The following is a 25,390-nucleotide window of genomic DNA, read 5'->3' on the forward strand; positions in this document are numbered from 1 at the left end:
CAGATCAGGGACACAGCCCTGGAAGATGCTCAAGAAAGAAAGAGTCACGAGTCTACAAATTAAGTTTTCTGATGTTCTAGGTATTGATTTTCTTGGAAGGTTTGGCGTGTGCAAGGCTTACACGGCACCACATCACTGAACGCGTTGTGCCTTAACGCTGGTTTTCTTGGTTGTTTTTAACCGTGGATCATTTCAGCACAGCTCCTGGCTCAGCGTTAGATGCTAACAGCAACTCTATTCAATATCTTTCTTTAGGTATCAGCATTTTCTACCTGGGAGAAAGAATTACACAAAATCGTGTTTGACCCACGCTATCTCCTGCTCAACTCTGAGGAACGAAAGCAGGTAACGTGGCGGGAAGGCACTTTGACAGCAGAGACGCAGCATCAACGCCGCGCTGCTTCCGGGACCTGGGAGCTTTCCGTTGCCGAAAAACAGACACTTGTGCTGTGAATTTGGCCAGTGGGGAAGAGTTACAGCTCGGGTACTGTCGCTCGCGAGCTTGTGACAGAAGAGTTAGGGGGACTGAGGAAGGTTATTCTGGTCATTATTCTTACCTCACCATTTGGTTATGACCCTGTAGGACAAATACTTTTGAAGATGAAAATATAAATTTTAGGAACATTAGCCCTCATTCCAAATGACAATAACTAATCTGTTAAAAACACTAAATACTGAAGGTATTATATAAAAATAGTGAAACAGGTGGTCTCATGTAAGACCTGAAGGTTTTGTATACTTAAAGTCATATATAATATGAAAATTGTCAGGATCAAAATGAAGTCACTAATGTTAAGAAAAGTCTGGCAAATAGAATGGGGGAAGGCCAGGGAGAGGGCGTTCTCAGACTTGGATACCTGATCACTAACAAGACTACAAGAACCACAGCCTTGCACATAAGACCATCAAAACCTTTTTTTTTTTTTTTTGAGACAGGGTCTCACTTTGTCACCCAGGCTGGAGTGCAGTGGTGCCGTCTCAGCTCACTGCAACCTCTGCCTCCTGGGCTCAAGCCATCCTCCCACCTCAGCTTCCTGAGTAGCTGGGATACCGGCACCAGCCACCATGCCTGGCTAATTTTTATAGTTTTTGTAGAGACGGGGTTGCTCTATGTTGCCCAGGCTGGTCTTGCACTCCTGGGCTCAAGCAATCCTTCCACCTCATCCTCCCAAAATGTTGGGATTACAAGCATGTGCCACCGCACCTGCCTCATCACAGCCTTACACACACAGAAAGCATTCTGCAAGGACACCTGCCCAGCAACTGCCGCCCTGTTATGGATCTCTGTAGCCAAAGATAATTATTTCCAAACAATTATTTAATCCTCTCACTTTTTACTTCCCTAACGGCATGTGTATTTTCACTGCAATGCTCTCTTCCCAAATAAGCAACCATTTCCTTTTAAAGAGTCTCTTTCTGCTTGTTCTTAGGAGGACAATAATAGTAAAGAAATAGGAGTGGTCCAGAGAACAGTCCCAGCACAGGAGAGGATGGAAGTTCCAGAGAACAGTCCCAGCACAGGAGAGGGTGGAAGTTCCAGAGAACAAGCCCAGCACAGGAGAGGATGGAAGTTCCAGAGAACAGTCCCAGCACAGGAGAGGGTGGAAGTTCCAGAGAACAAGCCCAGCACAGGAGAGGATGGAAGTTCCAGAGAACAGTCCCAGCACAGGAGAGGGTGGAAGTTCCAGAGAACAGTCCCAGCACAGGAGAGGGTGGAGGTTCCAGAGAACAGTAACAGCACAGGAGAGGATGGAAGTTCCAGAGAACAGTAACAGCACAGGAGAGGATGGAAGTTCCAGAGAACAGTAACAGCACAGGAGAGGGTGGAGGTTCTACAAATCATCACCCAGAAACACAAGGAATTGATTCGAGGGGGTTCTCTGGGGATCTTTAAAGGAGAGACCTGCCAGGGGTCTGCCCTAGCTTTTTACAAGTTCGGTCCCTGAGCCAACACTGCTTTCTGTATCTAACAGTCAGAGGGACAGATGTGTTGGCTCACAGGAGTGGCCTGCCGTTGCTGGGGGAGGGACCAGTGGTCTGATGGCTTTAGCTGACACAGCCTGGGTCTGTGTGGCCCGCAGAGCCTGTCCAAGAAGGGCCCTGAGGTAGAGACTCTGGAAGGTCCAGACTTCCCTGTCCCCGTTAAACTCCACGTGTGAAGTCACGTCTTTCTCTCCCTTTGCCCTTTGAGTCCAGAAATGATGAACATGGAAAGTGAGTTGAAAACAGAAATGCCAGAGTTCATTCGGGAGGAGAGTTCTCTTACCAGGGGACCCCATGTTGCTGTCCACCGGATTCTCACCCCAGCAGAGTCTCATAAATCCCCGGACGGAGAGTACGGGAATTGCGATTTTATTTTCAATTCTGTCCTCTGCTCATAAAGTTCCTTTAAGCAAATGCCTGAGATGATGTCAGAGAAGCTCCAGCCCACAGAGTCTCAGTCACTTGGACCCACATTACTCATTGTAACGAGCTCCCGCTGTGTTCCCACCCCGCCCCCACTCCTCACCCTCACACACCACTCCACTCACGGGAGCTGGACCAACTCCCGGAGCAGGCTCAGGGGTAGGCTGGGCAGCCTGATGTGGTCCCAGGATTGACTGCCTTGGAATACAGAACATGAACCTTTCAGGAACTTGAAATTAATAATCCTTTGTTATCTTCTAGCCGAGTTTCATTTTCTATAAAGAAACATTTTAAAATATAAAATATATGAAATGTGTTATCATAGTCTCAAAATAATGCTACGATAGTTAGCTGAGTTTGGGTGTGACATATTTTTTTCCTATAGCTAAGGAAAACCCTAAACTTTAATAACTGGTAGTATTTCACCACTTTGATGCAATTTTTTAAATCAAAAATTTCAGCTATGGGCTAGGCTTGATGACTCAAATCTGTAATCCCAGCACTTTGGGAGGCCGAGGTGGGGGGATCACCTGAGGTCACAAGTTCAAGACCAGTCTGGACAACATGACAAAACCCTGTTTCTACTAAAAATGCCAAAAATTAGCAGGTGTGGTGGTGCTTGCTTGTAATCCCAGCAACTTGGGAGGCTGAGGCAGGAGAATTTCTTGAATCTGGGAAGCAGCGGTTGCAGTGAGCTGAGATCACACCATTACACTCCAGCCTAGGCAAAAAGAGCAAGACTCCATCTCAAAAAAAAAAAAAAAAATCAGTTATAAAAATGCATAGCAAGGAGCCTGTGATTTTATGTGACAGACTCACTGGAGGCCACAGGCAGGAGCCGTAAACCTGGCAGTGTCTAAAAGCCGTCAGCACACCTGTGGCGTGAGCCGCCGCGGACTTGGTTGCTGTTGTCAGTTTTCTGTCTCTGTGCCATGGATACTTTTTGAGGCCGTTAGTCCCTTTAACGGAAGGTGAATAAGTAAGATCATCCCCACTGTAAAAAGAAAATTTAAATTTATGATCAAACCCCTTCCAAATATTCTATTTTAATGCTAAGGCACATCTCTTAGAACAGCTGGGAACACAGGGGCCCAGTCGGCTTGCTGGATTGAAGTGGTCCACAGGCAGGGCAGCGCCAGCCCAGATGTCTGGGGGGCATGGGCATCCCACCCAGGGCTCATCCAAGGGAGCACTGTGAGGCCAGACCTTCTTCACGCTGTCATCAGAGAGCAGATGCCAACCCTGACGGGACTGGGCCCACCTGGGCCAGGATGCCCTGCCCTCGCCTGGCTGGGTCATCTGCAAATAGAGGAGATGACAGCATCGCTCGAGCTAAGTACCCATTGTCTGGGGAAACCCTGAAACATCACTGCAAAATCACCCAGAGGAAACCGCAGGCCTGTGCTAAGGTCCCAGAAGGCCCAGCAAGAGAGCAGAGGAGGCAGCCCGCGCCGTAGCCAGCGCACCGGAGTGTCCGGAGGGCAGAAGAAGTGCTGCAGCCTCTTCCGAGGGGAGCAAAGGGGGGCATGGCAGCTCCTGTGCGGGGGGGAGGGAAGCTGAACTGGGGAAAGAAATCCCAGCCAGACCCCATCCACGGAGCGCAGTCCTGTTTAGGAAGAGCTGCGTTAGAAGGGTCAGGCGTGGGATCTGTACAGGACCTAGCGCCACACAGCATTTCCATGGGAGGGCTAAGGCCCCTGGTGTGACATTCTCGACCCTCCCTCTCCCTCCCAGGGCTGCTGCACAGGAGAAGAGGGTGTCAGGGCCAGAGGGTGAAGCAGGCCCGTTTCTACGGCAACAATAGTGTTTGGTTTTATTGCACAAGGACATATAGCAATGATGTCACGGCCAACGGACTCTCTTTTAGAAAGTCATGCTCCACGTTGGATAAAACTGATAAAATTTGCCAAGGGTGAAAAACAAAACCTTCTATGTTGAATTATAGCAGCATAAAATAAAGCAACAGGGCAAAGGGGGAGGGAAGAGAAGCCGTTGATGAGATGGAGAAGTGGATTTAGCAGGGAGAGAAGCAGCCACTTCTGAAGAGCCCTGAGCCCACAGCCAGCCAGGCTTCCTCTCAGGTTTAAAGTTAATAGAGCAAAACTCTGGCTAATGATGGAGCCACATGCTTTTATCTGGATAATAACCCTGCATTCATTTGTTTTATTAGTTAAGTATAAGACAACTGAGAACTTCCAGTGCTATTTGCCTTGAAGGTAGAAGCCAGTCATACTCTTACATACATGCACACATTCTCAATTGAAGTCACATTTATGGATGTTTCATTTTGCTGCTGTATCTTCAGTGGCATTTTGGATTCATAATCCTGTAAAGCTTTGCCACTACTGAAATGGAATCTGAACCAGAAGACAAAGTTGGAAGAGAGCTGCTCCGGAGAAGGGGCTGAGCAATGCTGGGCCGAGGCTTGCACCTGCCGCCCTTCCCCTCCCACCCCTACTCACCCGGACGAGTGTAGGGCAAGCTGGGTGCTTGGTCCCGGTCACATCCTGGGATCTGCCTGGCCGTTGGTTGGATTGGTGCACAGTTGCTATTTATTGGCCTTAGAGGATCCTATGCGGACTCTTTCTTGATATTTTATTTATGTTTGCATAAACACATCTTCAGTTTATTTTTAATGTCCTTGAGTTTAGAGTAGCATTTGGAATGGAGTAACTTTGCCCCCTCTTTGACTTTATAAATGACCACTTTTCGGTTCTTAAAACAAGGATCCATCTTACTCTGACAGAAAAGAGGTTCTGTGGCCTGTCACAAAGAGATTGCATCTCGTTATGGCACTGCCAGGTCCCAGGAGGAGTGCCTGGAGCCTTGCCCGGAATTGCCTGCCAGCTGACATTCCTGTCCTTCCCACCAAGGAGCAGGGTTTTCCTGTTTAGGGCAGCATTTGAGATGCACTTCTGGTCAAACTGGGGCGTGCCCAGTGCCCAAGGGTCAGGCCTCCTGGTGGATTGTTTCCACACTGGTGATCCAGGCAGCCTGGCATCCGTGACCTCCTCGGAAGAGGCCGTGAGTCCTCCCCAACACACCAGACTCCCAGGTTCACAAGTGGGGATCAGAGATGCTGAATCTGCTTTCTTTTCACAACTTAGGGCCATTTTTTGGAGGCTCAAATGTCAATTATGTCACCCTAGGAAGTGACTAGCACAAACTAAGCGCTCTACTGTGTTCTGGTGCTGCTGGCAGAGCTGAGGAAGTGAGGAGGCCACTGAGAGGAACACTGAAGCTTGCAGCGTGGGTTCCAAATTGCCACCTGGTTCCAGAAGCCTGCAGATAAGGCACCCAAGTCATCCTCCAGGTTTCTCTGGCAGGGCTGTTTCGTGTTTGACCCAGAAATGGTGCCTGCGTGTAGAGAAAGGCCGGGGCTTGTGGGGACCCAGGTTTAATTATTCAGACCGCTTGGATCACTGAGAGCCACGCTGAAGGGCTGGTGCTCACAGCTCCAGCAGCGGTGAAAGGGAACAGCTTGCCGTAGATTCTTGCTGCTTTTTCATGTTGTGCTTGGAATACAAGATTTCACGTCTGATACGCAATTTCATAACGCTTTTCTTCTGTGTCTAAGATATTTGAACAGTTTGTCAAGACGAGAATAAAAGAAGAATACAAGGAAAAGAAAAATAAATTGCTGCTAGCCAAAGAAGAATTCAAGAAACTTCTAGAGGAATCTAAAGTGTCTCCCAGGTATGGAGAGAGAAATAGACCAGACGATTTCTGGGGCTGGGAACTTGCCAGTTACAAGAGGACCCTTCAGGTTTGTTTTTGTTACATTGTGTAAGCCAGCCTTCCACAGACATGAAAGTGTGAGCTTTAAAGACCTGCGTGAGCCCCGACCATGCTGCCTGCATGTGAGCCTGCAAACACCCCTTCATCAGTCTGGGGAAAGCGGGTTATTTGCTGACCAGACGCAGCACAACCATTTTATTCCCACCCTGCATGCATTTCAAACGTCTCCAGCCCCTGACTGACCCAAATAACCAGTCAATACATAAGCACTCATGAGATGAGGTCTATTTTCTGATCTAATGATCAAGAAGCAAAAATGCAGGAACTACAAACAGCAGCACCGTAACCCCTGCCACGCCCCTAGGTCCCAGATGTCCTAACACTTGGTCCCAGTTCACGCAGATTTGATATACTGGACAAGTGAACTGAGTTACCTTGGGTGCCAAAACTTACTAAAATGATAAATGAGGCATTTTTTCCATGAAATAAGACACACTTATAAGAAAGTAGATGTTAGAAATTGGAAGAATACATAAGCTTAACTCTTTCTTAAAAATTGGGTTTGATCAGCTGATCCTTAAAGAGTAATGCACAGGTACTACTTAAAGAATCATAAAACCACAAGTTTTGGAAGCATGAAAACGGTCGACGACGTATTTTTGCTTCAGACTGGAACACGCACATCGCTTTGCCTTTGTCTTTGCTTTGCTTTGTTGTCGGTTTGTTTTGAGACAGTCTCGCTCTGTCACTCAGGCTGGAGTGCAATGGCATGATCTTGGTTCACTGCAACCTCCGCCTCCCTGGTTCAAGGAATTCTCCCTGCCTCAGCCTCCCAAGTAACTGGGATTACAGGCACCCACTACCACACCTAGCTAATTTTTTGTATTTTTTAGTAGAGATGGGGTTTCACCGTGTTGGCCAGGCTGGTCTTGAACTCCTGACCTCAGGTGATCCAGCCACCTCAGCCTCCCAAAGTGCTGAGATTACAGGCGTGAGCCACCACGCCCAGCCAGCATCAGTTTTTAAATGGACATTAATTGATGCTTTCTGTGAAAGCATAGGCCTCCTTCTTTTGACCTATGATTTGATTGATTAATAATTGGGTGGCCTAAGTTAGTGCTAGTTACACAGTCCTCACACAACTTCTCTAACTAGTCCAAGGACGGGTACTTTCTGAATGGGAAAAAAATAGCATGAGTCATCTTCATCAGAAGTGCTAATATAGACAAACAAATATGTGCTCTGTTGCTCGCAAACTGTGATTTTCTATGGTTAAAGCAGTCATGAGAATGCTAGATTCTAGCTATGGCTTAGGTGTGTCCACCTCCCAGGTGGCCATGGGACAGGGGCAGAGAAGGTGAGCGCTCCCAGGTGGTCATGGGAGAGGACAGAGGAGGCGAGGGCTCCCAGGTGGTCATGGGACAGGACAGAGGAGGAGGTGAGTGCTCTTAGGTGGTCATGGGACAGGACAGAGGAGGCAAGGTTTCCCAGGTGGTCATGGGACAGGACAGAGAAGGCAAGGGCTCCCAGGTGGTCATGGGACAGGACAGAGGAGGCGAGGGCACCCAGGTGGTCATGGGACAGGGACAGAGGAGGCGAGAGCTCCCAGGTGGTCATGGGACAGGGGCAGAGGAGGTGAGGGCTCCCAGGTGGTCATGGGACAGGGGCAGAGGAGGCGAGGTTTCCCAGGTGGTCATGGGACAGGAGCAGAGGAGGCGAGGGCTCCCAGGTGGTCATGGGACAGGGGCAGAGGAGGCGAGGTTTCCCAGGTGGTCATGGGACAGGACAGAGGAGGTGAGATTTCCCAGGTGGTCATGGGACAGGAGCAGAGAAGGCAAGGTTTCCTAGGTGGTCATGGGACAGGACAGAGGAGGTGAGGGCTCCCAGGTGGTCATGGGATAGGACAGAGGAGGCGAGGTTTCCCAGGTGGTCATGGGACAGGGGCAGAGAAGGCGAGGGCCCCCAGGTGGTCATGGGACAGGACAGAGGAGGAGGTGAGGGCTCCCAGGTGGTCATGGGACAGGGACAGAGGAGGCGAGGTTTTCCCATTTAGCGGAGAGAGCGCAGAGATGCAGGGCCCCTGACCCGGCTGAGCTCCCCGAGCTCACGCCACAGCTTGGCAGCGTCAGCAGAAAGCCGGTGGCACCCCTCAGCATGGCTAAGGGGCCACAGACAGACATGAGAGGCTCCCTTTCTTTTCAGGGACACTTCTTTTCAGAGATGTCCAGAATAGGGCCTACCTAGCAGCTGTCCCTGCCCTGCCTGTAACTGAGAATGTGTAGATGCCTCTCTAGCCAGGGGAGCGTGGACTGACTGATCCCCGGCAGGTCAGGGGTGGAGGGTGGCTCAGCCATGGCACACCAAGGTTGTTATGACATCAGGAAAGGAAGGAAGGGCGAAGGAGGGAAGAAGGAAGAAAGGAACAGGGAGTAAAGGAGGGCGGGAGAAAAGGAAGGCGGGAGGGAGAGGAGGAAGGAAGGCAGGGGAGGCAGGAAGGAGGGACGGATGGAAGAGGCAGCCGGAGAGGAGCGCTTTTCTTGCGAGACATGTGTAAACAAGCAACCCCACAGACGGAGAGCAGGAAAACAGCAGCGCCCTGAGGAAGGAGCGAGACGAATCTGCTCCGTGACAGAAATGAGCTTGAGTCTGCTAATGATTTGTCTTGTCTTCTAACAGCCGTGTCGGCATAATCTTGTTGTTTGTATATTTCAGAAGCTATTAAGTGATAATAATTTAACACAGTAATTTAGTGTCTGCAAGGAAGTATTAAATTCTCTGTAACGAGAAATTGGGGGGAATAAGAAGAACCCCCTGGACAAAGAATGACCGCATTTTCCGGGCACCCTGGAGCACGATGCCCAGGCCAGGCCCTGCTCCACTGGGGCTGGACCAGCGAGTGCGTCTGCACCGGCCAGCAGCTCCGTGCCTTGGCCCCTCTACCCCGTCCCTGATCCTGGCTTCAAGTTCAAGGCTAAGAGAACAGGAAGCTGTGGGGCCCGGTGCCTGCGAAGGTCAGCGTGCTCACCGCAGAGGCACGTCCTGTTTTGCCCTCTGAGCTGCCCCAGCCTTGAGAACGGCCTTGCTGGTCTAGGCCGGGTCCCGTGCATTTTCTTACGGGGCACCACCTGGCCTGGCGTCGCCAATCCGCTCCATCAGTATTTGGGGCTCGCTGCTTGCCAGGCACTGGGCTAGACATTCAAGACGTGTATTGGAGGACAAAGCAGATGACGCCTCCCCATTCGAGTGTGGGAGCCCAATTCCACCATTGAGGTTTAACGAGATCACCACTGTGGCGAGGCGCTGTGATGGAGTCACCGTTCTCTGAGCCTCAAGACAGGGCGAGTTTCTCAAAGAAGACACCCTGGCCTGGTTTCGCAGGATGAGCTGCTCTAACTGGGGAAAGAAACAAGGGAAGGGTGTGCCGGGCAGAGGGCACAGGACAAGAAAGACTGTGGCAGGCAGAGCATGGTGGTAGCAGGGGAGGAACCCAGGAGACCCAGCAGGCAGAGCTGTGACGGGGGGAAGTGGCGGGTGGGAGTGACAGGTGTATGAGACAGCGGAGGAGGCTGGTGGGTGCAGCTCATTTCCGGAGACCACTCAGAGGAGAGATGAGGGGGGCCAGCAAGTGTGGGTGGGTCAGGGCCCCATAGGACCCCCGTGAGGACCAGGCAGGGCCGGCCAGAGCCGCTCACCCACCAGTGCCCAGCGGCCCACAGCCAGGCCTGGTGGAAGGGCTCGCTGCTTGCTCAGGGAGTCCGCCGCGGGATGTCTGGGGAGACCAGGGTCGCTCTCAGGAAGGTGTCTCAGGAAACTGTCTTTTTCAGGACCACGTTTAAGGAGTTTGCAGAGAAATATGGCCGGGATCAGAGGTTTCGACTTGTTCAAAAAAGAAAGGACCAGGAGCATTTTTTCAACCAATTCATACTTATTCTTAAGAAGCGGGACAAGGAAAACAGACTAAGGCTGCGGAAAATGAGATGAGTTTATGAGAATGCAATAATCCTGGGGGTTGGCCCTGGGCCTGCCGGGGCGAGGGGTCGAGGTGGAGACAGGCGCGGGTGTTAGGCGGCGGGGACCTGCACAGCCCAGCGGTCACCGGTGCGGCGGGGTCTTTGTTCTCAGAGGATTACTGTTTCATATTGAAGCTCTCTTTTTTGTACGTTCAGAGTTTGATGCATTTCTAATCACGATATGTCAATCCCTTAATTGTTTTAATTATGCAAATGACTTGTAATATACACAAATTATAAATCCACTGCAGGACTCTGGGGAAGCAGGAACCGGAGCCTCTGTAACAACTTTAAGGTGTTGGTTTCATCACCTATGACGATTATCGAAAACTTTTCTGAAAACCTTTGTGAATGACTTCATTCCTCCGGGATTCCCGCGGTGTTGAGGATTTCCTGACTCCGTCCCCAGGTCTTGGTCTCGTTTCTGAGTAGCAGCAATAGGGTTTTCATCATTAATCATAGTGACAGCTGTGAGCATCCCACACTGGACCACGGACCACTTACAGGCTTCCAAGGGTGGCTGGGCGTTCCTCCCAGAGGGGCGTCCTGGCTTAGAGCAGGGGGCCGTGCTGGTTGCCACAGGTCCTACTTCAAAAGAATTATTTTGTACAAAATCATCATATTAATATTTGAGTTATTTTTATTGTATGCCCAGAGTTTGCATGAGATTTTTTCTCATCACCTTTGTATAAAAAATTTTTAATTTTTTTAATCAATAAATATTTTAAACCAGTGTGTGTGTGTAACTAAGATATTCCTTATGATTTTAAGCTGCAAAATTGTGTTTCAACTAAAGACACTCAGTTCTGAAAGATTCAGGGGAAAAAACCGCCGATGATTGCAATAAAGGTTATGAAAATGCCAGTCACACAGAATCTTACTTCTCAGCATGGTTAATCGTCCTGGTGGAACCTCGTGTGGTGAAACCTTCACTAATTAATTGCATTCCTTAAACTACTGAACATCCGTTTATTTATTTCAAGATTTATGGAGTTCTCTGTTTAGACACAATGTCTTTGTCCCCAGCAAGCAGTGCCACAGCCTCCTCGCCTACCTACCTACCTTCTCCTTAATTAGTTCCCATGAGAACACTTTTTCCCACACTTATTAGGACGTAATTGGGCCAGGTGGAATCCTCTCTTCACTGGGATCAGCCGTGGTCCCGACACCGGCCCTGTTAACCCCTCACCTTCCGTGTCGGGCAGCCCCTGGGGGCCCCAGGGCCATCGCTCAGGATCAGGCCATTTTAGCTGCGAGCTGCCCTCCCACCTGGCTGTGACCCGTGGAGTTGGAAGCGCCTGCGACAGAGCTGCCGGAGCCAGACTCCGGAGGAGCAAGTGTCGGCTGTGGATCAGCAGAGGCCTATCATGAAAGCAAAACGACCCTGTGATTTGAACAGGGACCTGTTAATGGAAAGAAGGATGACCACCCCAGGTAACAGGAGTCTGAAGGCTGCTGAATAACATAAGAGTGGCAGGTGACAGGAACAGCCGGGACCACAGGGCTCGAGAGTGCCGGAGGAAAAGCCCTCCCCACCAGGGCAGGTGTCTGCACCTCTTTGAAGAAGGTGTAGCTCTGGCTGGATGCAAGGAGACAAGTCATTGAGGTGCTGTGTGGTGGGGGACTTGCTGGAAGCCCCACCCCAGGGTGCTGGGACAGCATGTGTTCCTCAGGAGGACTGTCGGGGTGGGGGAAGCTGCAGGCACTGGGTGCTGCTGGCACTTATCAGGGCGGGGCTGCAGGACTGAAAGGGAGGCGCTTCTGGGACCCCTTGGGTTTTGCAGGAAGGCACTGCCCTCTCCTGCCACCCACTGTGATGCATTTGCAAAGCCGCTGGCTTCTTGCCCTGGCACAGGCTGACGACCTGAGCACAGGATACCAGGGACTACAACCTGCATGGGCCCCTGGACTGCAGCCCGATCCACCCAACCAAAACCTCAGGTGCACAGCAGCGTTTCACTGAGAGTGGACGCAGCGTGGGCAAAGCTGCCCTGATCGTCCCAGGAGACTCAACTCATGGCCCAGCCCCGCCGCTGCCCACAGTGCTGCCTGCTGCTGAGCTCCTGGGCCCCCAACAGAGGAGGAAAGGTGCCTGCCGGGACTCACGGGGGAAGCCCCAGGTGTGCTGGCTGCAGACATCAGTAATGGTCTGGTCTGGAGTGGTGCTGACAGCCGCTGTGAAGACGGAGTCTCAGTAAGTGGCCTCGGGCTGTCAAAGCCACCACTTTGTAAACCTCGCCCTCCTCTCTGTGGATGGGGAGCATCGGCTTCTGGGCTGGGGTTACCAAGTGACCAACTCCAGCAAGACATGAAGAGGTCTGGAAAGAGTGGGGATGGGCACAGTGCGGAGAGATTCGCGTCCCATGCGCTTGGGAGGTCCCCTTCACAAGGCAGGTGAAGGGGTCATGGTGCCCGCTCTAACACCAGGAGCGAAGACCACGGCCGCGCGGCTGCCAGCCCTGGTAAGCTCTCCTCCGGCACCCCTAGCGAGTGGCCATCTGTGGGCCGTCAGCGCTATGACCTTCTAATCCCACCATCATTTCCATCGTCACCCAGATAGTAATGATGGAACGCTGATGACAATGCAGGGTGACACCAGAAATGACGTCAGCAGGAGCGCACGGGGAGGGCAGCATCCTCGCTGTTTTCATGGAACGTGAAAGGACCCGCCCCCTCTCAGTGCCTAGGAATACACAGGCGCCCCTGGCCTGGAGGAAAACTCCCAGGTATTTTTGCTTTTCATCCAAATATGCGGGGCCTGGTATGTTAGTTCACACAGCCATGAGGATGAATCTCAGAATGAGATGATTTGAAGTTGTGGATAGCTGAGTGATGGAGCCGCCTCCTCACTATCTACCTGCACGCCCGTCTGTGGGCCCATCAGCAATGCCGTGGAGATGAAGGGGGACGCAGGTGTAATTAGGGACGTGGTCCGGTAGCAGAACGCGCTCTGAAACCACATGCACGTGTCCATGGGGAGTGCACTTCCAATATTCTCCTACTTTGGGGGCTGCAGATATAAATAACCTTTTTAATTTTGGTATATATTTAAGATATTATAGAAAAACAGTATTAAGTTATAATTTCATTTTTGTATGCTCCATGTTCACTTTAATTGCCACTAACATAACTTGGATGAACTTGGTAATAACCTCTGAACTCGTAGAATTTAGCGGGAAGCTACAATATTCTATTAGAGTGTCCATCAGGAATCACTGAATCCCACTCAGGACAAGCAAGAGAGCGGAAGGAGAACCAGTCCTGGCCTTGGTCACAGGACAGATGCTTCCCTCCAAGCTCCAGAGCCCAAGAGCTTCCTACGGCTGTGGGCTGGCTGGGCCTGCCCTCTCCTCGCCTTCCTGGGCCCAGCCTTTCACTGACGCCTCCCAGCCTCCCCTTGCTCCCTGCTCATCCTCCTCTTGGACTCTGCTCTTCTCTTAGACTTGTCCCTGGGTCTCAGCTCGGCGTTCTCTGCCCACACCCTCCCACCCGGCCTCATCTCTCTGCCTGAGACTTCTCAGCTCCTACTTGGTGCTGCCAGGTCTGCCAGCCCCTCCACACATCAGAGCATACCCCTTGCCCCTCTCCCACTCCCCTGGCACCCCCTGCTCTGTGGGGAGGCCCTCACAGGGAGGATGAGGGATCCCTGGGCCTCCCTGGCCTCGAGCAGTCATGACCAGAGGAGGAGCGTGGCGTGATGAGGGCGATGGATGAGCCTTTGTGGACTCAGGTCCCCACCGTTTCTTCACAGATGGTTAGCACACATTTTTCTACTGTGGTTTACTAAGTGTTCCATTCATTTCCTTACTAAATGTTTATTGTCACCACTGTTTATTTTCTCTTTGTTGCTTCGTTCGAATGATCTGCTTCAAACAATCCATTAACAATAATAAGAGAAAGTTGTATTCCCACCAAAATACTTTTTCTTTTTTGCTTGTCTTTTCTCCATCAAGAATGTGAAATGTGGCACAGATAAAAAGCTCCTGATTATTTGTAAGATGCTGTCAGCATAATGAAGCCATGCCCCTGCCGGGCCTGCCCCTGTGAAGAGACGCATTTGTAAAATCACTGCACTCTCTGGCACGGGCAATGAGGAGGGAGAGCTGCCCCTATGAGAACAGGGACAGAGGGGGACAGAGGACAGCAGTCGGGGAAGGGCACGGAAAACAGGGATTCAGGCAGCTGCTTGGGAGAGCAGAATCCAAGGCAAACAGAGAATTGATTCCACACAGTTTTAGGGGTTTTGTCTTGTGATCGAATCCCTTCCTGCCTCCAAGCTCTGTTTTCCAAAACTCAATATTTAAAAATTGCATTACTCTTAGAAATGATTTGCGGCTCATAAAATAATGCGTGTTTACGGTATTGGAGGTGAGGACGTGGACACCGTGCAGGAGTAGCCTCTCCTGGGGCTCTGGCGGCTGCTCCCGGTGTGGGGCCAGCAGCGTCTATCCACACAGTGCGGCCTGCGCCTCCCTCACCGCTGCATGCTTTACAGAGACACATGGACACTCCCCACAGCCCACCTGCTCCTTGCCAGGGCTGTGACAAGGAGTGGGGTCTGGGTTCCCTCCCCAGGAATCCAGCAGGGGCCGGCGACTGCCTTCGACCAGACAGGATAAGGAGGATGCATGTGACTTGCCAAGCCAGGTTCTGAAAGGAGGGCAGCGTCTGCCTGGCTCCTCCTTGCCCGGGACATTCTCCTGTGGCAGCTGCCATGTTGTGAGGAAGCCCTGGCTGCATGAAGAGGCCCCCGCTGAGGCCTCATGAGCTCATTGGGGAGCCTCCTAGGAGCCCAGCTCCCAGCCTTGAAGGCGCCTTCTGACACTGAGCTGAGTGGGCACCGGCTTTTCCCACCAAGCCCTGCTGAAAGTGCTCACCCAGGAGCAAAATAAGAGGGGTCACTATTTTAAGCCACTGTTTGCCGGTGATTGGTGTGTGGTCATTGTAAGTGGGACATGCTCCTATTTCCAGATGCCCATGACCCTTGATCTGTATGTAATCAAAATACTAATCCCAGTGAGTGACTGAGCAATGCCCACTCTAGACCAAGCATGGAGCCCAGTCCTTTCATCCTTGACTCATTCTGTTCTCCCAACAATCCTTTGAGGTAAATCCTATTGCTACTCTCACTTTGCAGAAGAATCTGAAGTTTAGAAAGTGTAAGCGATTTGTCCAAAGTCTGGGTAACAGGGACACAGCCAGACTTGCAAGTCTGTTGGACTCCAGATGTGCATACCACACCTGCACTGTACCCTGGACCTCTGCCAGGGAACTTGGGGCTGCGGCTTTGTGGAAGGTGACAACCCTACCTGCTGGTGCCCATTCCTTCATTCCTTCGGGATCATCACGCCGCTGACACTCTGGGTGGGATGTGCTGCCTGGGAGCATGCAGGGGACTGTGGGAGGAGAGCAAAGGGTGAGAGTGAGGGGCATGATGAGTCCTGAGACTGAGCTGGGAACTCAGGAGCAGAGCCCTCCAGGCGGGGGGCTGCTCACACTGAGGCTCTCAGGACAGGTACCAAGACCCACCAGGGAGCTGCCAGCAGCGGTGCATCTGGTCAGTGGCATGTTTGGCACCAGGCTCTGCCTGTGAGAGGCACGGGACCCACACTGAACAGCTGGGGCATGACACAGACCCACCAGGGGCTTCTCAAAATCCCTTCCATATACGCCGTGGAGAGCGAGACAACACATCTAAGCAGTCTCATTCCTTCGTTTGGTCAACAAACATCCTAAGATGTGCCAGGCACTGTCACCCACACAGGCTCCAGCAGGAAACAGGATGGTGCGGGGTTAGGGTGCGGCACGGGCCCAGGCCATCCTGAAATGATGAATTACTTCCAGCCCAGTCACATCACCCAAATGCGCTCAGCCCCCTGTGACCTTGGTTTGCAAACCGCAAAGTGCACAATGCTCCAGGCTGCTAGAGCCCGTTAGCCTGCCCCCGGTGCCTTAAATCCACAGGACTTTAATTCTCATGGTTCTGGAGTCTCTAGAAGTCAGAGATCAAGGCACTGGCAGAGTGGGCATCTGGTGAGGGCCCCTTTCTCATAGACGGGGCCCACTTGGCTGTGGCCTCACAGGGCGGAGGGGAGGGGCTCTCTGGGTCCTGTCTAACGAGGACACTGTGCATTCCTGAAGGCGCCACCATTATGACTTACTCATCACCCAAAGGTCCCACCTCCTCACATGATTACCTTGGGGTTCGGTTTCACATGTGAGTTTTTGGGGGATGTACTCAGGCCACTGCAAATCACATCATTCGAGATGAGGGTCATGATGGGAGCAGAGGACAGGACGCAGGTGCCCGTATGTGGCAGCCGGGCAGATGGCGTCTCCAGGCCTTTGTCCAAGAATGTCCTCCTCCCTCAAGTCATCACCTGGGACAATGGCTCTGGCACACCCCTGGGGGCTGCAGCCCATCCTCATGACCAATCTGAGTGGTATTGCAGGCATCTCAGACAAAATGCCACCTTCAGACCTCCCTCCCGGAGGTGAGGAGCCAGCCCACGTCGATCTGCGCTTCTCAGGTCTGCCTAGGGCCTCACGTGGCTCTCCTGGTGGTTTCCGGTCTCGGTCCTGGGGCTGGAGAGCCTGAGCTGGGACTGCTTGTCTTAGCCACCATCTCCCGTCTCCACACAGTCACACTGGGTGCACTCGCAGCTCTGCTTCCGAGGGCGGTGGTGAGCATGATACAGAAGCATGTCTGGAACAGCCCAGCAGGCTTCGGCTGACGCCATGATCCTCTTCAGCTTCTCACAGGCATGGAGAAGGAAATCAGGTGGAGAGACTTTGCCCACCGAACCGCAGAGGTGAGTCTCCTGGAGACCTCTGCTTCCCTCTGCCAAGTACTCTGCCAGGGGAGTTGAGTTGATGGGGGTCTGGCCCCTAGCTGGATGGGCAGGCCGGGACCATAACGCAGCTGCCTCCTGTAGTGGATCTGGCCCCCCGGGGACGTGCCCTCCTCCCCACACGGCACTCAGGGCCAGTGCACAGTCCGATCGCTTTCCTTTCCTTGCCCTGACCAGTGGCCGCTCAGGCTTCTAGGGCGGACCCTCATGAGATGACAAGGCCCACCCAGAGGTCCTTTGGCAAGCAGAGCCCAGGGCAGAGCCAGCACCTCCCGTGAGTCTCCAGTCATCGCGGGGGAGGCTGAAGGCTCGGATGTTCTCTCTACCGTTGTTGGGGGGCGGGCCTTCCCAGGAGCCCATGTCCTCAGGCCCCATGAGCCGGTCCTCCTGCTGATCAGCAGTTCAGTTAGCACTGTGACAATCGCCCTGTTTCCTCCCTTATTCTTCCAAAGCTCCCTCTTCCCGTTCTCATTGATGCCTCTCCCCTCAAATCCATGAGCACCTCCTGCCTCACTGGAACAGGGACCTGCAGGTCACTAACCCCTCCTGGAGGTGACCTGGGCCCTCTCGTCTCTGATCCACCCATCCAAGTTCATGCCATGTTGAATTTGGGGAGAGTCGCGGGGACATTCTCACACTTGGCCCCTGCCCGGCATCCTATCACACAGGATCTGTTGGGATGTCAGCAACCTCTTCAGCAAGAGAGGCCACACGCACAGGTGGCTGAATGGGTCAATGGCCTGGGGAGCATGTGGCCAGCTGGACACCACATGGCCTCTCACTCCATTCTGGATCTGACAAACCCCTGCCTGGAACGGGATGGGAACTGCAAAGCCAGTCAGCTGTGCACAGTCTCTCTGTCGCCTTAGCACCTGGGCTAAACACTGGGGTTTTCCAATGCAGCGTGCATGCGTCCGGCAGAGTGTGAATGTGCGGCACGGGCCCAGGCCATCCTGAAATGATGAATTACTTCCAGCCCAGTCACCTCACCCAAATGCACTCAGCACCCTGTGACCTTGGTTTGCAAACCGCAAATGAAAACAGCTGCTCACTCGCTCTGCAGGCATCTCCCTCCACACATAAAAGTTGGTAATCAGATGACTTTGCCAACTCATTCCCTTCAAAGCCTGGTGCAGGCATTTTGCTCTGGGCGCTGCTAGAGCAACCCACAAACAGAGATTGTGCCGAAATGAAGCTGTTCCACAAATGAGCAACTGAATGGCAGCTTCCTGTCCATTCTGCCCAGGTCAGTGGGCAGCCTGCCCAAACGCGGACAGGTGCTGCACCTGCAACAGCTACACCCACTGAAGTTTTTGCAGCTGGTCTCTGAAACCAAAGCAGACGCTTTTAGAAAAGGCTGGAATGATGGTGGGTGTTTTCCAGGCTCCCAGAATTTGCAGGATAAGCTGAGATGGGGCTTAGGGGTAAGGCGAGTGTCCCAGCACAGCCAGGCTAAGCCTAAACTATGGGGCTGCTGTTTTCCACCTGGCCATCCTGGATTTATCCCTGGGCTAGTACGATGGAAGAATCCAAGGTGTCCTAAGAGTGGAAAAGAGGATTTCCCTAGTAGAGATCAGCCTGACGCAGGATGCAGCCCTCTCCCTGCCACCCCACCCACCTCGGGCCACCATCCCTCCACTACTTGTGGAGAAGCTCTTTGTCTGGCCACTGGATTTCACTCCTGACATCCCAGCTGCCCTCATTGAGAGCAGCTCAGCTTTCCCCTTCTCAGGAGCAGCGTCCATCAGGTGAAGCCTCAGGCCAGGGTCCCTGTGCCACAAGTCCAGCCTCCAGCCAGGTGCGCACTGCCTCCTACACCAGCCAGTCTCCCTCCACCTGCCCCACCCTGACCCATGCTGGGCAGCCTGCAGGGACTTCGTCTTGGGGACAGCATTGATCTTCCCGCAGCTTCAACATCCTCAGGTGAGCAGACCGCAGGCAGAGAGGTGTCCTACCTGTTGGTGGGGAGATCCTAACTGCAGGCTCCTGGCAGGAACTGGCCGGTCTGGGGACAGGTAGCTGGGATGCTCTTTGGCCACTGAACTTGGCCATTTGCTGTTTTAAAATTTTTGACAGAATTGGGGTAGAGAGGAAAGGAAAATAAGACAAAAGTTGGCTGTGGTCAGATTTCTCATTGTCACGAATTGCCACTAAGCTCATTGGAACAGCCCAGTAGACCCTCCTGCCGTGCAGGCCAGGAGCCCAGTATGCCCACCGCATCTGCCTGTATCAGAGGCCCAGAGACTCGGGCCTCGTGTTCCACACTCCCAGCCCCGCCAGCACAGCAGGCCTCACTCCAGCTCTTGTTCTGGCAAGGCAGGCTGGTGTCCAGTATGGGGGCCACTGACCCTGGGATGCCCCATGGACCTGCATCCCAGGTGGAGGTCAAGAACGATCTGAATACTCCCTCAACGCTGGAATCTCTTCCTGCTGCCCAATCCAAGCCCCGCCTCCTCCAGAGCCTTTCCAGCCTCCATCTGCTGGGAGATAAAACAAGGAACACTGGCCTTGGCCATGAGCTCGGTTCACTCCTGGGCAGAGCTTCTCCCACTGCAGAATGTGTGCACACGTGAATGCACCCCTCTGCTTGAGTTCCAGACACAGGGATCACAGCAAAACTTCCACCCACAAGTCTACATCAACTCCGTAAGCACCTGCTCAGATCAGGCGGAGAACGCTCACTCAGAGCGATGCTTGTTTCTGGTTTGGCTTTTTCTCTGCTGTTATGACCTGGCACGTTTCCTGTGAGGTGGCTGTCTGTAAAGAAAGAAGCTCACTGCACGCAGGCTTGGGGCCAAACTGCAACCTTTCTGCCACCTGCTCCAGCATCCCACCCTCTTCCCTGGAACTGGGATCCAGCCTGTCTCCCCTGCCCACCGGGATTGCAAGCCAAGACTGTCTGAGGAGAAAAGGTAGAGTGGGGGCCAGATTGGCTGGTTGGAGCAAGAAGGCATTCTAAACAACGTTTTCTTTCAGAAAGGCTTTTGTTTTTGTTGGACTAGCAAGAAAAGTATGTCCCCTTGGGAGTGTGTGCCTTTGAGAGCGGGGCTTGGGATCAAGCATTCTGCATCCCCAGCCTGACGGGAGAGCTCCTGGAAGTGAGACGCTGTCCAGCAAACCAGCATGGAGCCAGCGGGGCTGAGCCCCTCCCTACTGATGTGTGTGTGTGAGTGTGTGCACGTGCACATGTGTGAGCATGCACCGTGTGTGTAGTAAGTGCACGTGTGTATGTGTGTGTGCGCATGCGTGAACATGCACCGTGTGTGTAGTAAGTGCACGTGTGTATGTGTGTGTGCACATGTGTGAACATGCGTGTGTGGGTGTGTAAGTGCACATGCGTATGTGTATGTGCATGTGTGTGTGCATGCACCATATTTGTGTGGGTGTAGTAAGTACACGTGTGTATGTGTATGTGCATGTGTGTGTGTGTCTCTGAACAGCCCCATTGCTCTAAATAGCCGGCCTCTCTCTACATGCGTCCCCCGCTGCCTCCTATTCAGGCAGACCCTCCCCTGGGCGGCTGGCGTGAGGGCTCATATCACAGACAGAATGCATGAGAGCCTCCACATTTCTGAATCTCCAGCAACTCTGCCTGGTTGTGTCAATTCCATAACCTCCTGTCCATGACTCGTTCCTGGGGGACCAGGTCTTGGGCCTGTCTGGTATCATTTGCGGAGATCACTTCTACTCCAAGTAGCTAGAAGTCAGGGAAATGGGAACAAATCAGATGATTGTCCCCGTGAGAGGACACATTCTCTGTCCTTTCAGGAAGGTGCTGCGTTGGCTTCAGGGGTGATTTTGCTTGATTTGCCTCGACGTCCATGCAAGATAGATCTCTCCAGTTCAGTCCTCCAGTCCTGCCGAGAAGTGGAGAAATGTGGGCGTCCATATGCTTTTTAAACTAAATCCCTTCTGGCAAAGCGTGCTGTGAAATGAATCACTATTACTACCGTTTCGACTTCCTCCACTTCTCCAAAACTCACATTTAATAACAAAGTCAGAGCTCTGCACCCTCATTTTTTTGTAGCTCAGGCTAACGGAGTTGAAATGCTCTCTTGATTCCAATGTATTTGCAAATGCTGTCTTTGCCTACTTTGTCTTTTACACAATACACTGCCCTCGGAGATGTGAGGACAGGAAGCCTCGAGTAATCATGGGTTGTAAGTGCAGAAGTCGACGTGCTGCATTCAGCGGTCTTTTTCCTGGACGTGGAGGGGCCGCCGTCTCTCTCCTGACTATTTCCTGTTTCTGCTTGTGTGGAGCTCCCTCCGGGACCATGGCGGACACGCAGGCTCTGCGCACGGCTAGGCTCGGGGTCGGAGAGAGCTCCACTGTAGCTCATGTTCACTGCCACTAAATTTTGGCTAAATCACAAGACCAGGCCCATAATGGGAAGACATAAAAGAGGCCCACAAAACACTCACAGTTTTTAGGTTTTATTTAGGACATAAAAGAAATATTCATTGCAGTCCTACACATAGTAAATATCCCTTTTGCCATTTGCATCATCGCTTTGCACTTGCACCATATTTTAGAAATGGAAGCGGCCCATAAAGGCCCCAAGCATTCCGCGGTGACTGTGTCGACATAGCTCAGTGCCTTGGGAGCGGAATGACGTCTGCTCGGCCCTTGCTCCGCAGGGCAAGCAGACTTCATATCTGTTAGATAGCTTGCAGTCTGGCCGTAAACTGCTCCTCATCCTGGCTCATTCCATCCGTTCTTCCTCCGCCAGCTGGGACTTTGACAGCCAAGACAATTTCTCAGAAAGGCAGGACAGCAGACCCAGGGTGCCAGCCAGGGGAACTGCTGTCCAGGTGGGGTCACTCGGCTGCCTGGGATCCAGGAGAGGTCACCTGGCTGCCTGGACTCCAGTGGGGTCACTTGGCTGCCTGGATTCCCTGCCCCGACCTTGTCTCCCACTGTGACGGCCAAAAACAGGGTCCCACGTGGCGATTTAACAGATACCCAGCACTGACCAGTGCCAGAGCCTGTTATGTTTCAGGGTCAGACACAGAGCTGACGTGGCTCCTGCCTTGAAGAGTGTAGGTGGAGCAAAAGCAGACATGAGCACTGGGCCGTCCCAGCTTAGCCTGTCCCCACGGTGGCAGGGGGACACCAGCAGTGATGCGGCTCCGCTGTGCAAAGGCCGGCCCTCTGCCAGGTGCTTCTCGATGCGATGCAAGGTGTTGGCGTAGGTCATCCTCAGGCACACCAGTGGTGCAGTCAAGGGTTCTGCTTCATTGTAAATCCGGGCAGAATGAGACACACACAGACAGCCTGCCTCGAGGACCCGCGTGTCCGGCCACTGCTCTCGGCCCCACAGCCATAAGACTAGAGAGATGCAGTCCTCAGAGAGAGCTTCCTACACACAAGCACCGGCCTTGTCCATCCACAGGCATCAGCCCTCTCCTCCAGCATTTATGACGCCCTGGGGGCTGCTCTTATGCCCCACCGAGGCTTAGACAGGAGAAGTGACTTGCCCAGAACCGCCCATCTTAAACCTCAGTTTCCCCCTAGAGGCCAAGGATGAGTCAGAGTTGCTGAGACATGGCGTCTATGGGTCAGAGAGCATGATGGTTCTCAGGGGTGCTGGGGTAAGTTCTTTAAACTTTAAACTTTTGGAAGCTCAGATTCTTCTCCAACTGGATAGGGTGCCCGAGTTGAGGGGCCTGCAGGAGGAGGGAAGAGTTTACTGTGGCGATGGCTGGCACAGAATGGGCTTTGTAGTGCTGGGCACCATGTGGAAAGCTCGTCCCCCAAGGGGTCATCATCGTTACCTGAAAAGGGACCCGGGCTCTGGGCAGTACTGGGTACCATGTAAAAAGCTTGTCCCTCAAGGGGTCAGCATCACCTGAGAAGGGACCCGCACTCTGGGCAGTGCTGAGCACTACGTGGAAACCTTGTCCCCCAGCGAGTCATCTTCACTCGGGAAGGGACCGGGACCCTGGGCAGTGCTGAGCACTACGTGGAAACCTTGTCCCCCAGTGAGTCATCATCACTCGGGAAGGGACCCGCACTCTGGGCAGTGCTGAGCACTACGTGGAAACCTTGTCGCCCAGCGAGTCATCATCACTCGGGAAGGGACCGGGACCCTGGGCAGTGCTGAGCACTACGTGGAAACCTTGTCCCCCGGCGAGTCATCATCACTCGGGAAGGGACCGGGACCCTGGGCAGTGCTGAGCACTACGTGGAAACCTTGTCCCCCAGCGAGTGATCATCACTCGGGAAGGGACCGGGACCCTGGGCAGTGCTGAGCACTACGTGGAAACCTTGTCCCCCAGTGAGTCATCATCACTCGGGAAGGGACCCGCACTCTGGGCAGTGCTGAGCACTACGTGGAAACCTTGTCCCCCGGCGAGTCATCATCACTCGGGAAGGGACCCGCACTCTGGGCAGTGCTGAGCACTACGTGGAAACCTTGTCCCCCAGCGAGTCATCATCACTCGGGAAGGGACCCGCACTCTGGGCAGTGCTGAGCACTACGTGGAAACCTTGTCCCCCGGCGAGTCATCATCACTCGGGAAGGGACCGGGACCCTGGGCAGTGCTGAGCACTACGTGGAAACCTTGTCCCCCAGTGAGTCATCATCACTCGGGAAGGGACCCGCACTCTGGGCAGTGCTGAGCACTACGTGGAAACCTTGTCCCCCGGCGAGTCATCATCACTCGGGAAGGGACCGGGACCCTGGGCAGTGCTGAGCACTACGTGGAAACCTTGTCCCCCAGCGAGTGATCATCACTCGGGAAGGGACCCGCACTCTGGGCAGTGCTGAGCACTACGTGGAAACCTTGTCCCCCAGCGAGTCATCTTCACTCGGGAAGGGACCGGGACCCTGGGCAGTGCTGAGCACTACGTGGAAACCTTGTCCCCCAGCGAGTCATCATCACTCGGGAAGGGACCGGGACCCTGGGCAGTGCTGAGCACTACGTGGAAACCTTGTCCCCCGGCGAGTCATCATCACTCGGGAAGGGACCCGCACTCTGGGCAGTGCTGAGCACTACGTGGAAACCTTGTCCCCCGGCGAGTCATCATCACTCGGGAAGGGACCGGGACCCTGGGCAGTGCTGAGCACTACGTGGAAGCCTTGTCCCCCGGCGAGTGATCATCACTCGGGAAGGGACCCGCACTCTGGGCAGTGCTGAGCACTACGTGGAAACCTTGTCCCCCAGCGAGTCATCATCACTCGGGAAGGGACCGGGACCCTGGGCAGTGCTGAGCACTACGTGGAAACCTTGTCCCCCGGCGAGTCATCATCACTCGGGAAGGGACCCGCACTCTGGGCAGTGCTGAGCACTACGTGGAAACCTTGTCCCCCGGCGAGTCATCATCATTCGGGAAGGGACCGGGACCCTGGGCAGTGCTGAGCACTACGTGGAAACCTTGTCCCCCGGCGAGTCATCATCACTCGGGAAGGGACCGGGACCCTGGGCAGTGCTGAGCACTACGTGGAAACCTTGTCCCCCAGCGAGTCATCATCACTCGGGAAGGGACCGGGACCCTGGGCAGTGCTGAGCACTACGTGGAAACCTTGTCCCCCGGCGAGTCATCATCACTCGGGAAGGGACCGGGACTCTGGGCAGTGCTGAGCACTACGTGGAAACCTTGTCCCCCAGCGAGTCATCATCACTCGGGAAGGGACCGGGACCCTGGGCAGTGCTGAGCACTACGTGGAAACCTTGTCCCCCGGCGAGTCATCATCACTCGGGAAGGGACCGGCACTCTGGGCAGTGCTGAGCACTACGTGGAAACCTTGTCCCCCAGCGAGTGATCATCACTCGGGAAGGGACCAGGACTCTGGTTCCACAGTCTAGGTGCAGCTGGCACCACGGGGCCTGTCTTCACACAATGATTGCTGCATTAAATTGCCCCAGCAGCGGTATTATTATAATCCTAGTTTCTTATTTTTCAGGCTGAGATAGGATAGAAAGTATATAACCTGATTATGCACCATATAACGTATTAAGCCAGGAAGGTCTTATAATTAAAACATTTAGAAAGAACTATCCGGGGAGGTAGTTAAAATCAGTTTAAATCCTTATCAAATAATGAAAATATCTTCAGGAAAAAAATCAGCCTCTTAGCTATGTGCTCACCTCCATGATCATCTGAGGTTTTCGCATGAGGCTAGAGACAGATTTACATGAAAATACTGAGGGTTTAAGCATCCTTTTCAGGCACTGCTAAGCCAGCAGACCAGGTACAGGCTGGCTCCAAAAGGCTCTCTAACTGGGTGGACGGGGGTGGCCTCTTGGGGTCTGGAATCCCTGCCCACCCTGCTCCTACCCAGCACCCTCCAGCAGCAGGCACCGCCTCCTCCCTGGAGGGACTCAGGCTCACTCCAAGGCAAAAATGGGGGGTACCGGCCCAGAGAGCGAGGTGAGAGCT

General features: G+C 53.3%; 1 protein-coding gene across 1 annotated transcript in view; it reads left to right on the plus strand.

Moving 5' to 3' along the window:
• Nucleotides 1-10,887, plus strand: part of LOC105727849 (transcription elongation regulator 1-like protein) — a 74,629-nt gene extending 63,742 nt beyond the window's left edge. The window contains exons 8-10 of the mRNA XM_064373724.1: nucleotides 256-345; nucleotides 5,984-6,102; nucleotides 9,969-10,887. Of these exons, the coding sequence (XP_064229794.1) occupies nucleotides 256-345; nucleotides 5,984-6,102; nucleotides 9,969-10,125 (366 nt within the window). The 3' untranslated portion in view covers nucleotides 10,126-10,887. The remainder of the gene's footprint in view (nucleotides 1-255; nucleotides 346-5,983; nucleotides 6,103-9,968) is intronic.
• Nucleotides 10,888-25,390: the final 14,503 nt, after the last annotated feature.

The sequence above is a fragment of the Aotus nancymaae genome, unplaced genomic scaffold (genome assembly GCF_030222135.1).
Source record: "Aotus nancymaae isolate 86718 unplaced genomic scaffold, 86718_ANA_hifiasm-v0.15.2.pri h1tg000010l, whole genome shotgun sequence".
Taxonomy (NCBI): Eukaryota; Metazoa; Chordata; class Mammalia; order Primates; family Aotidae; genus Aotus; species Aotus nancymaae.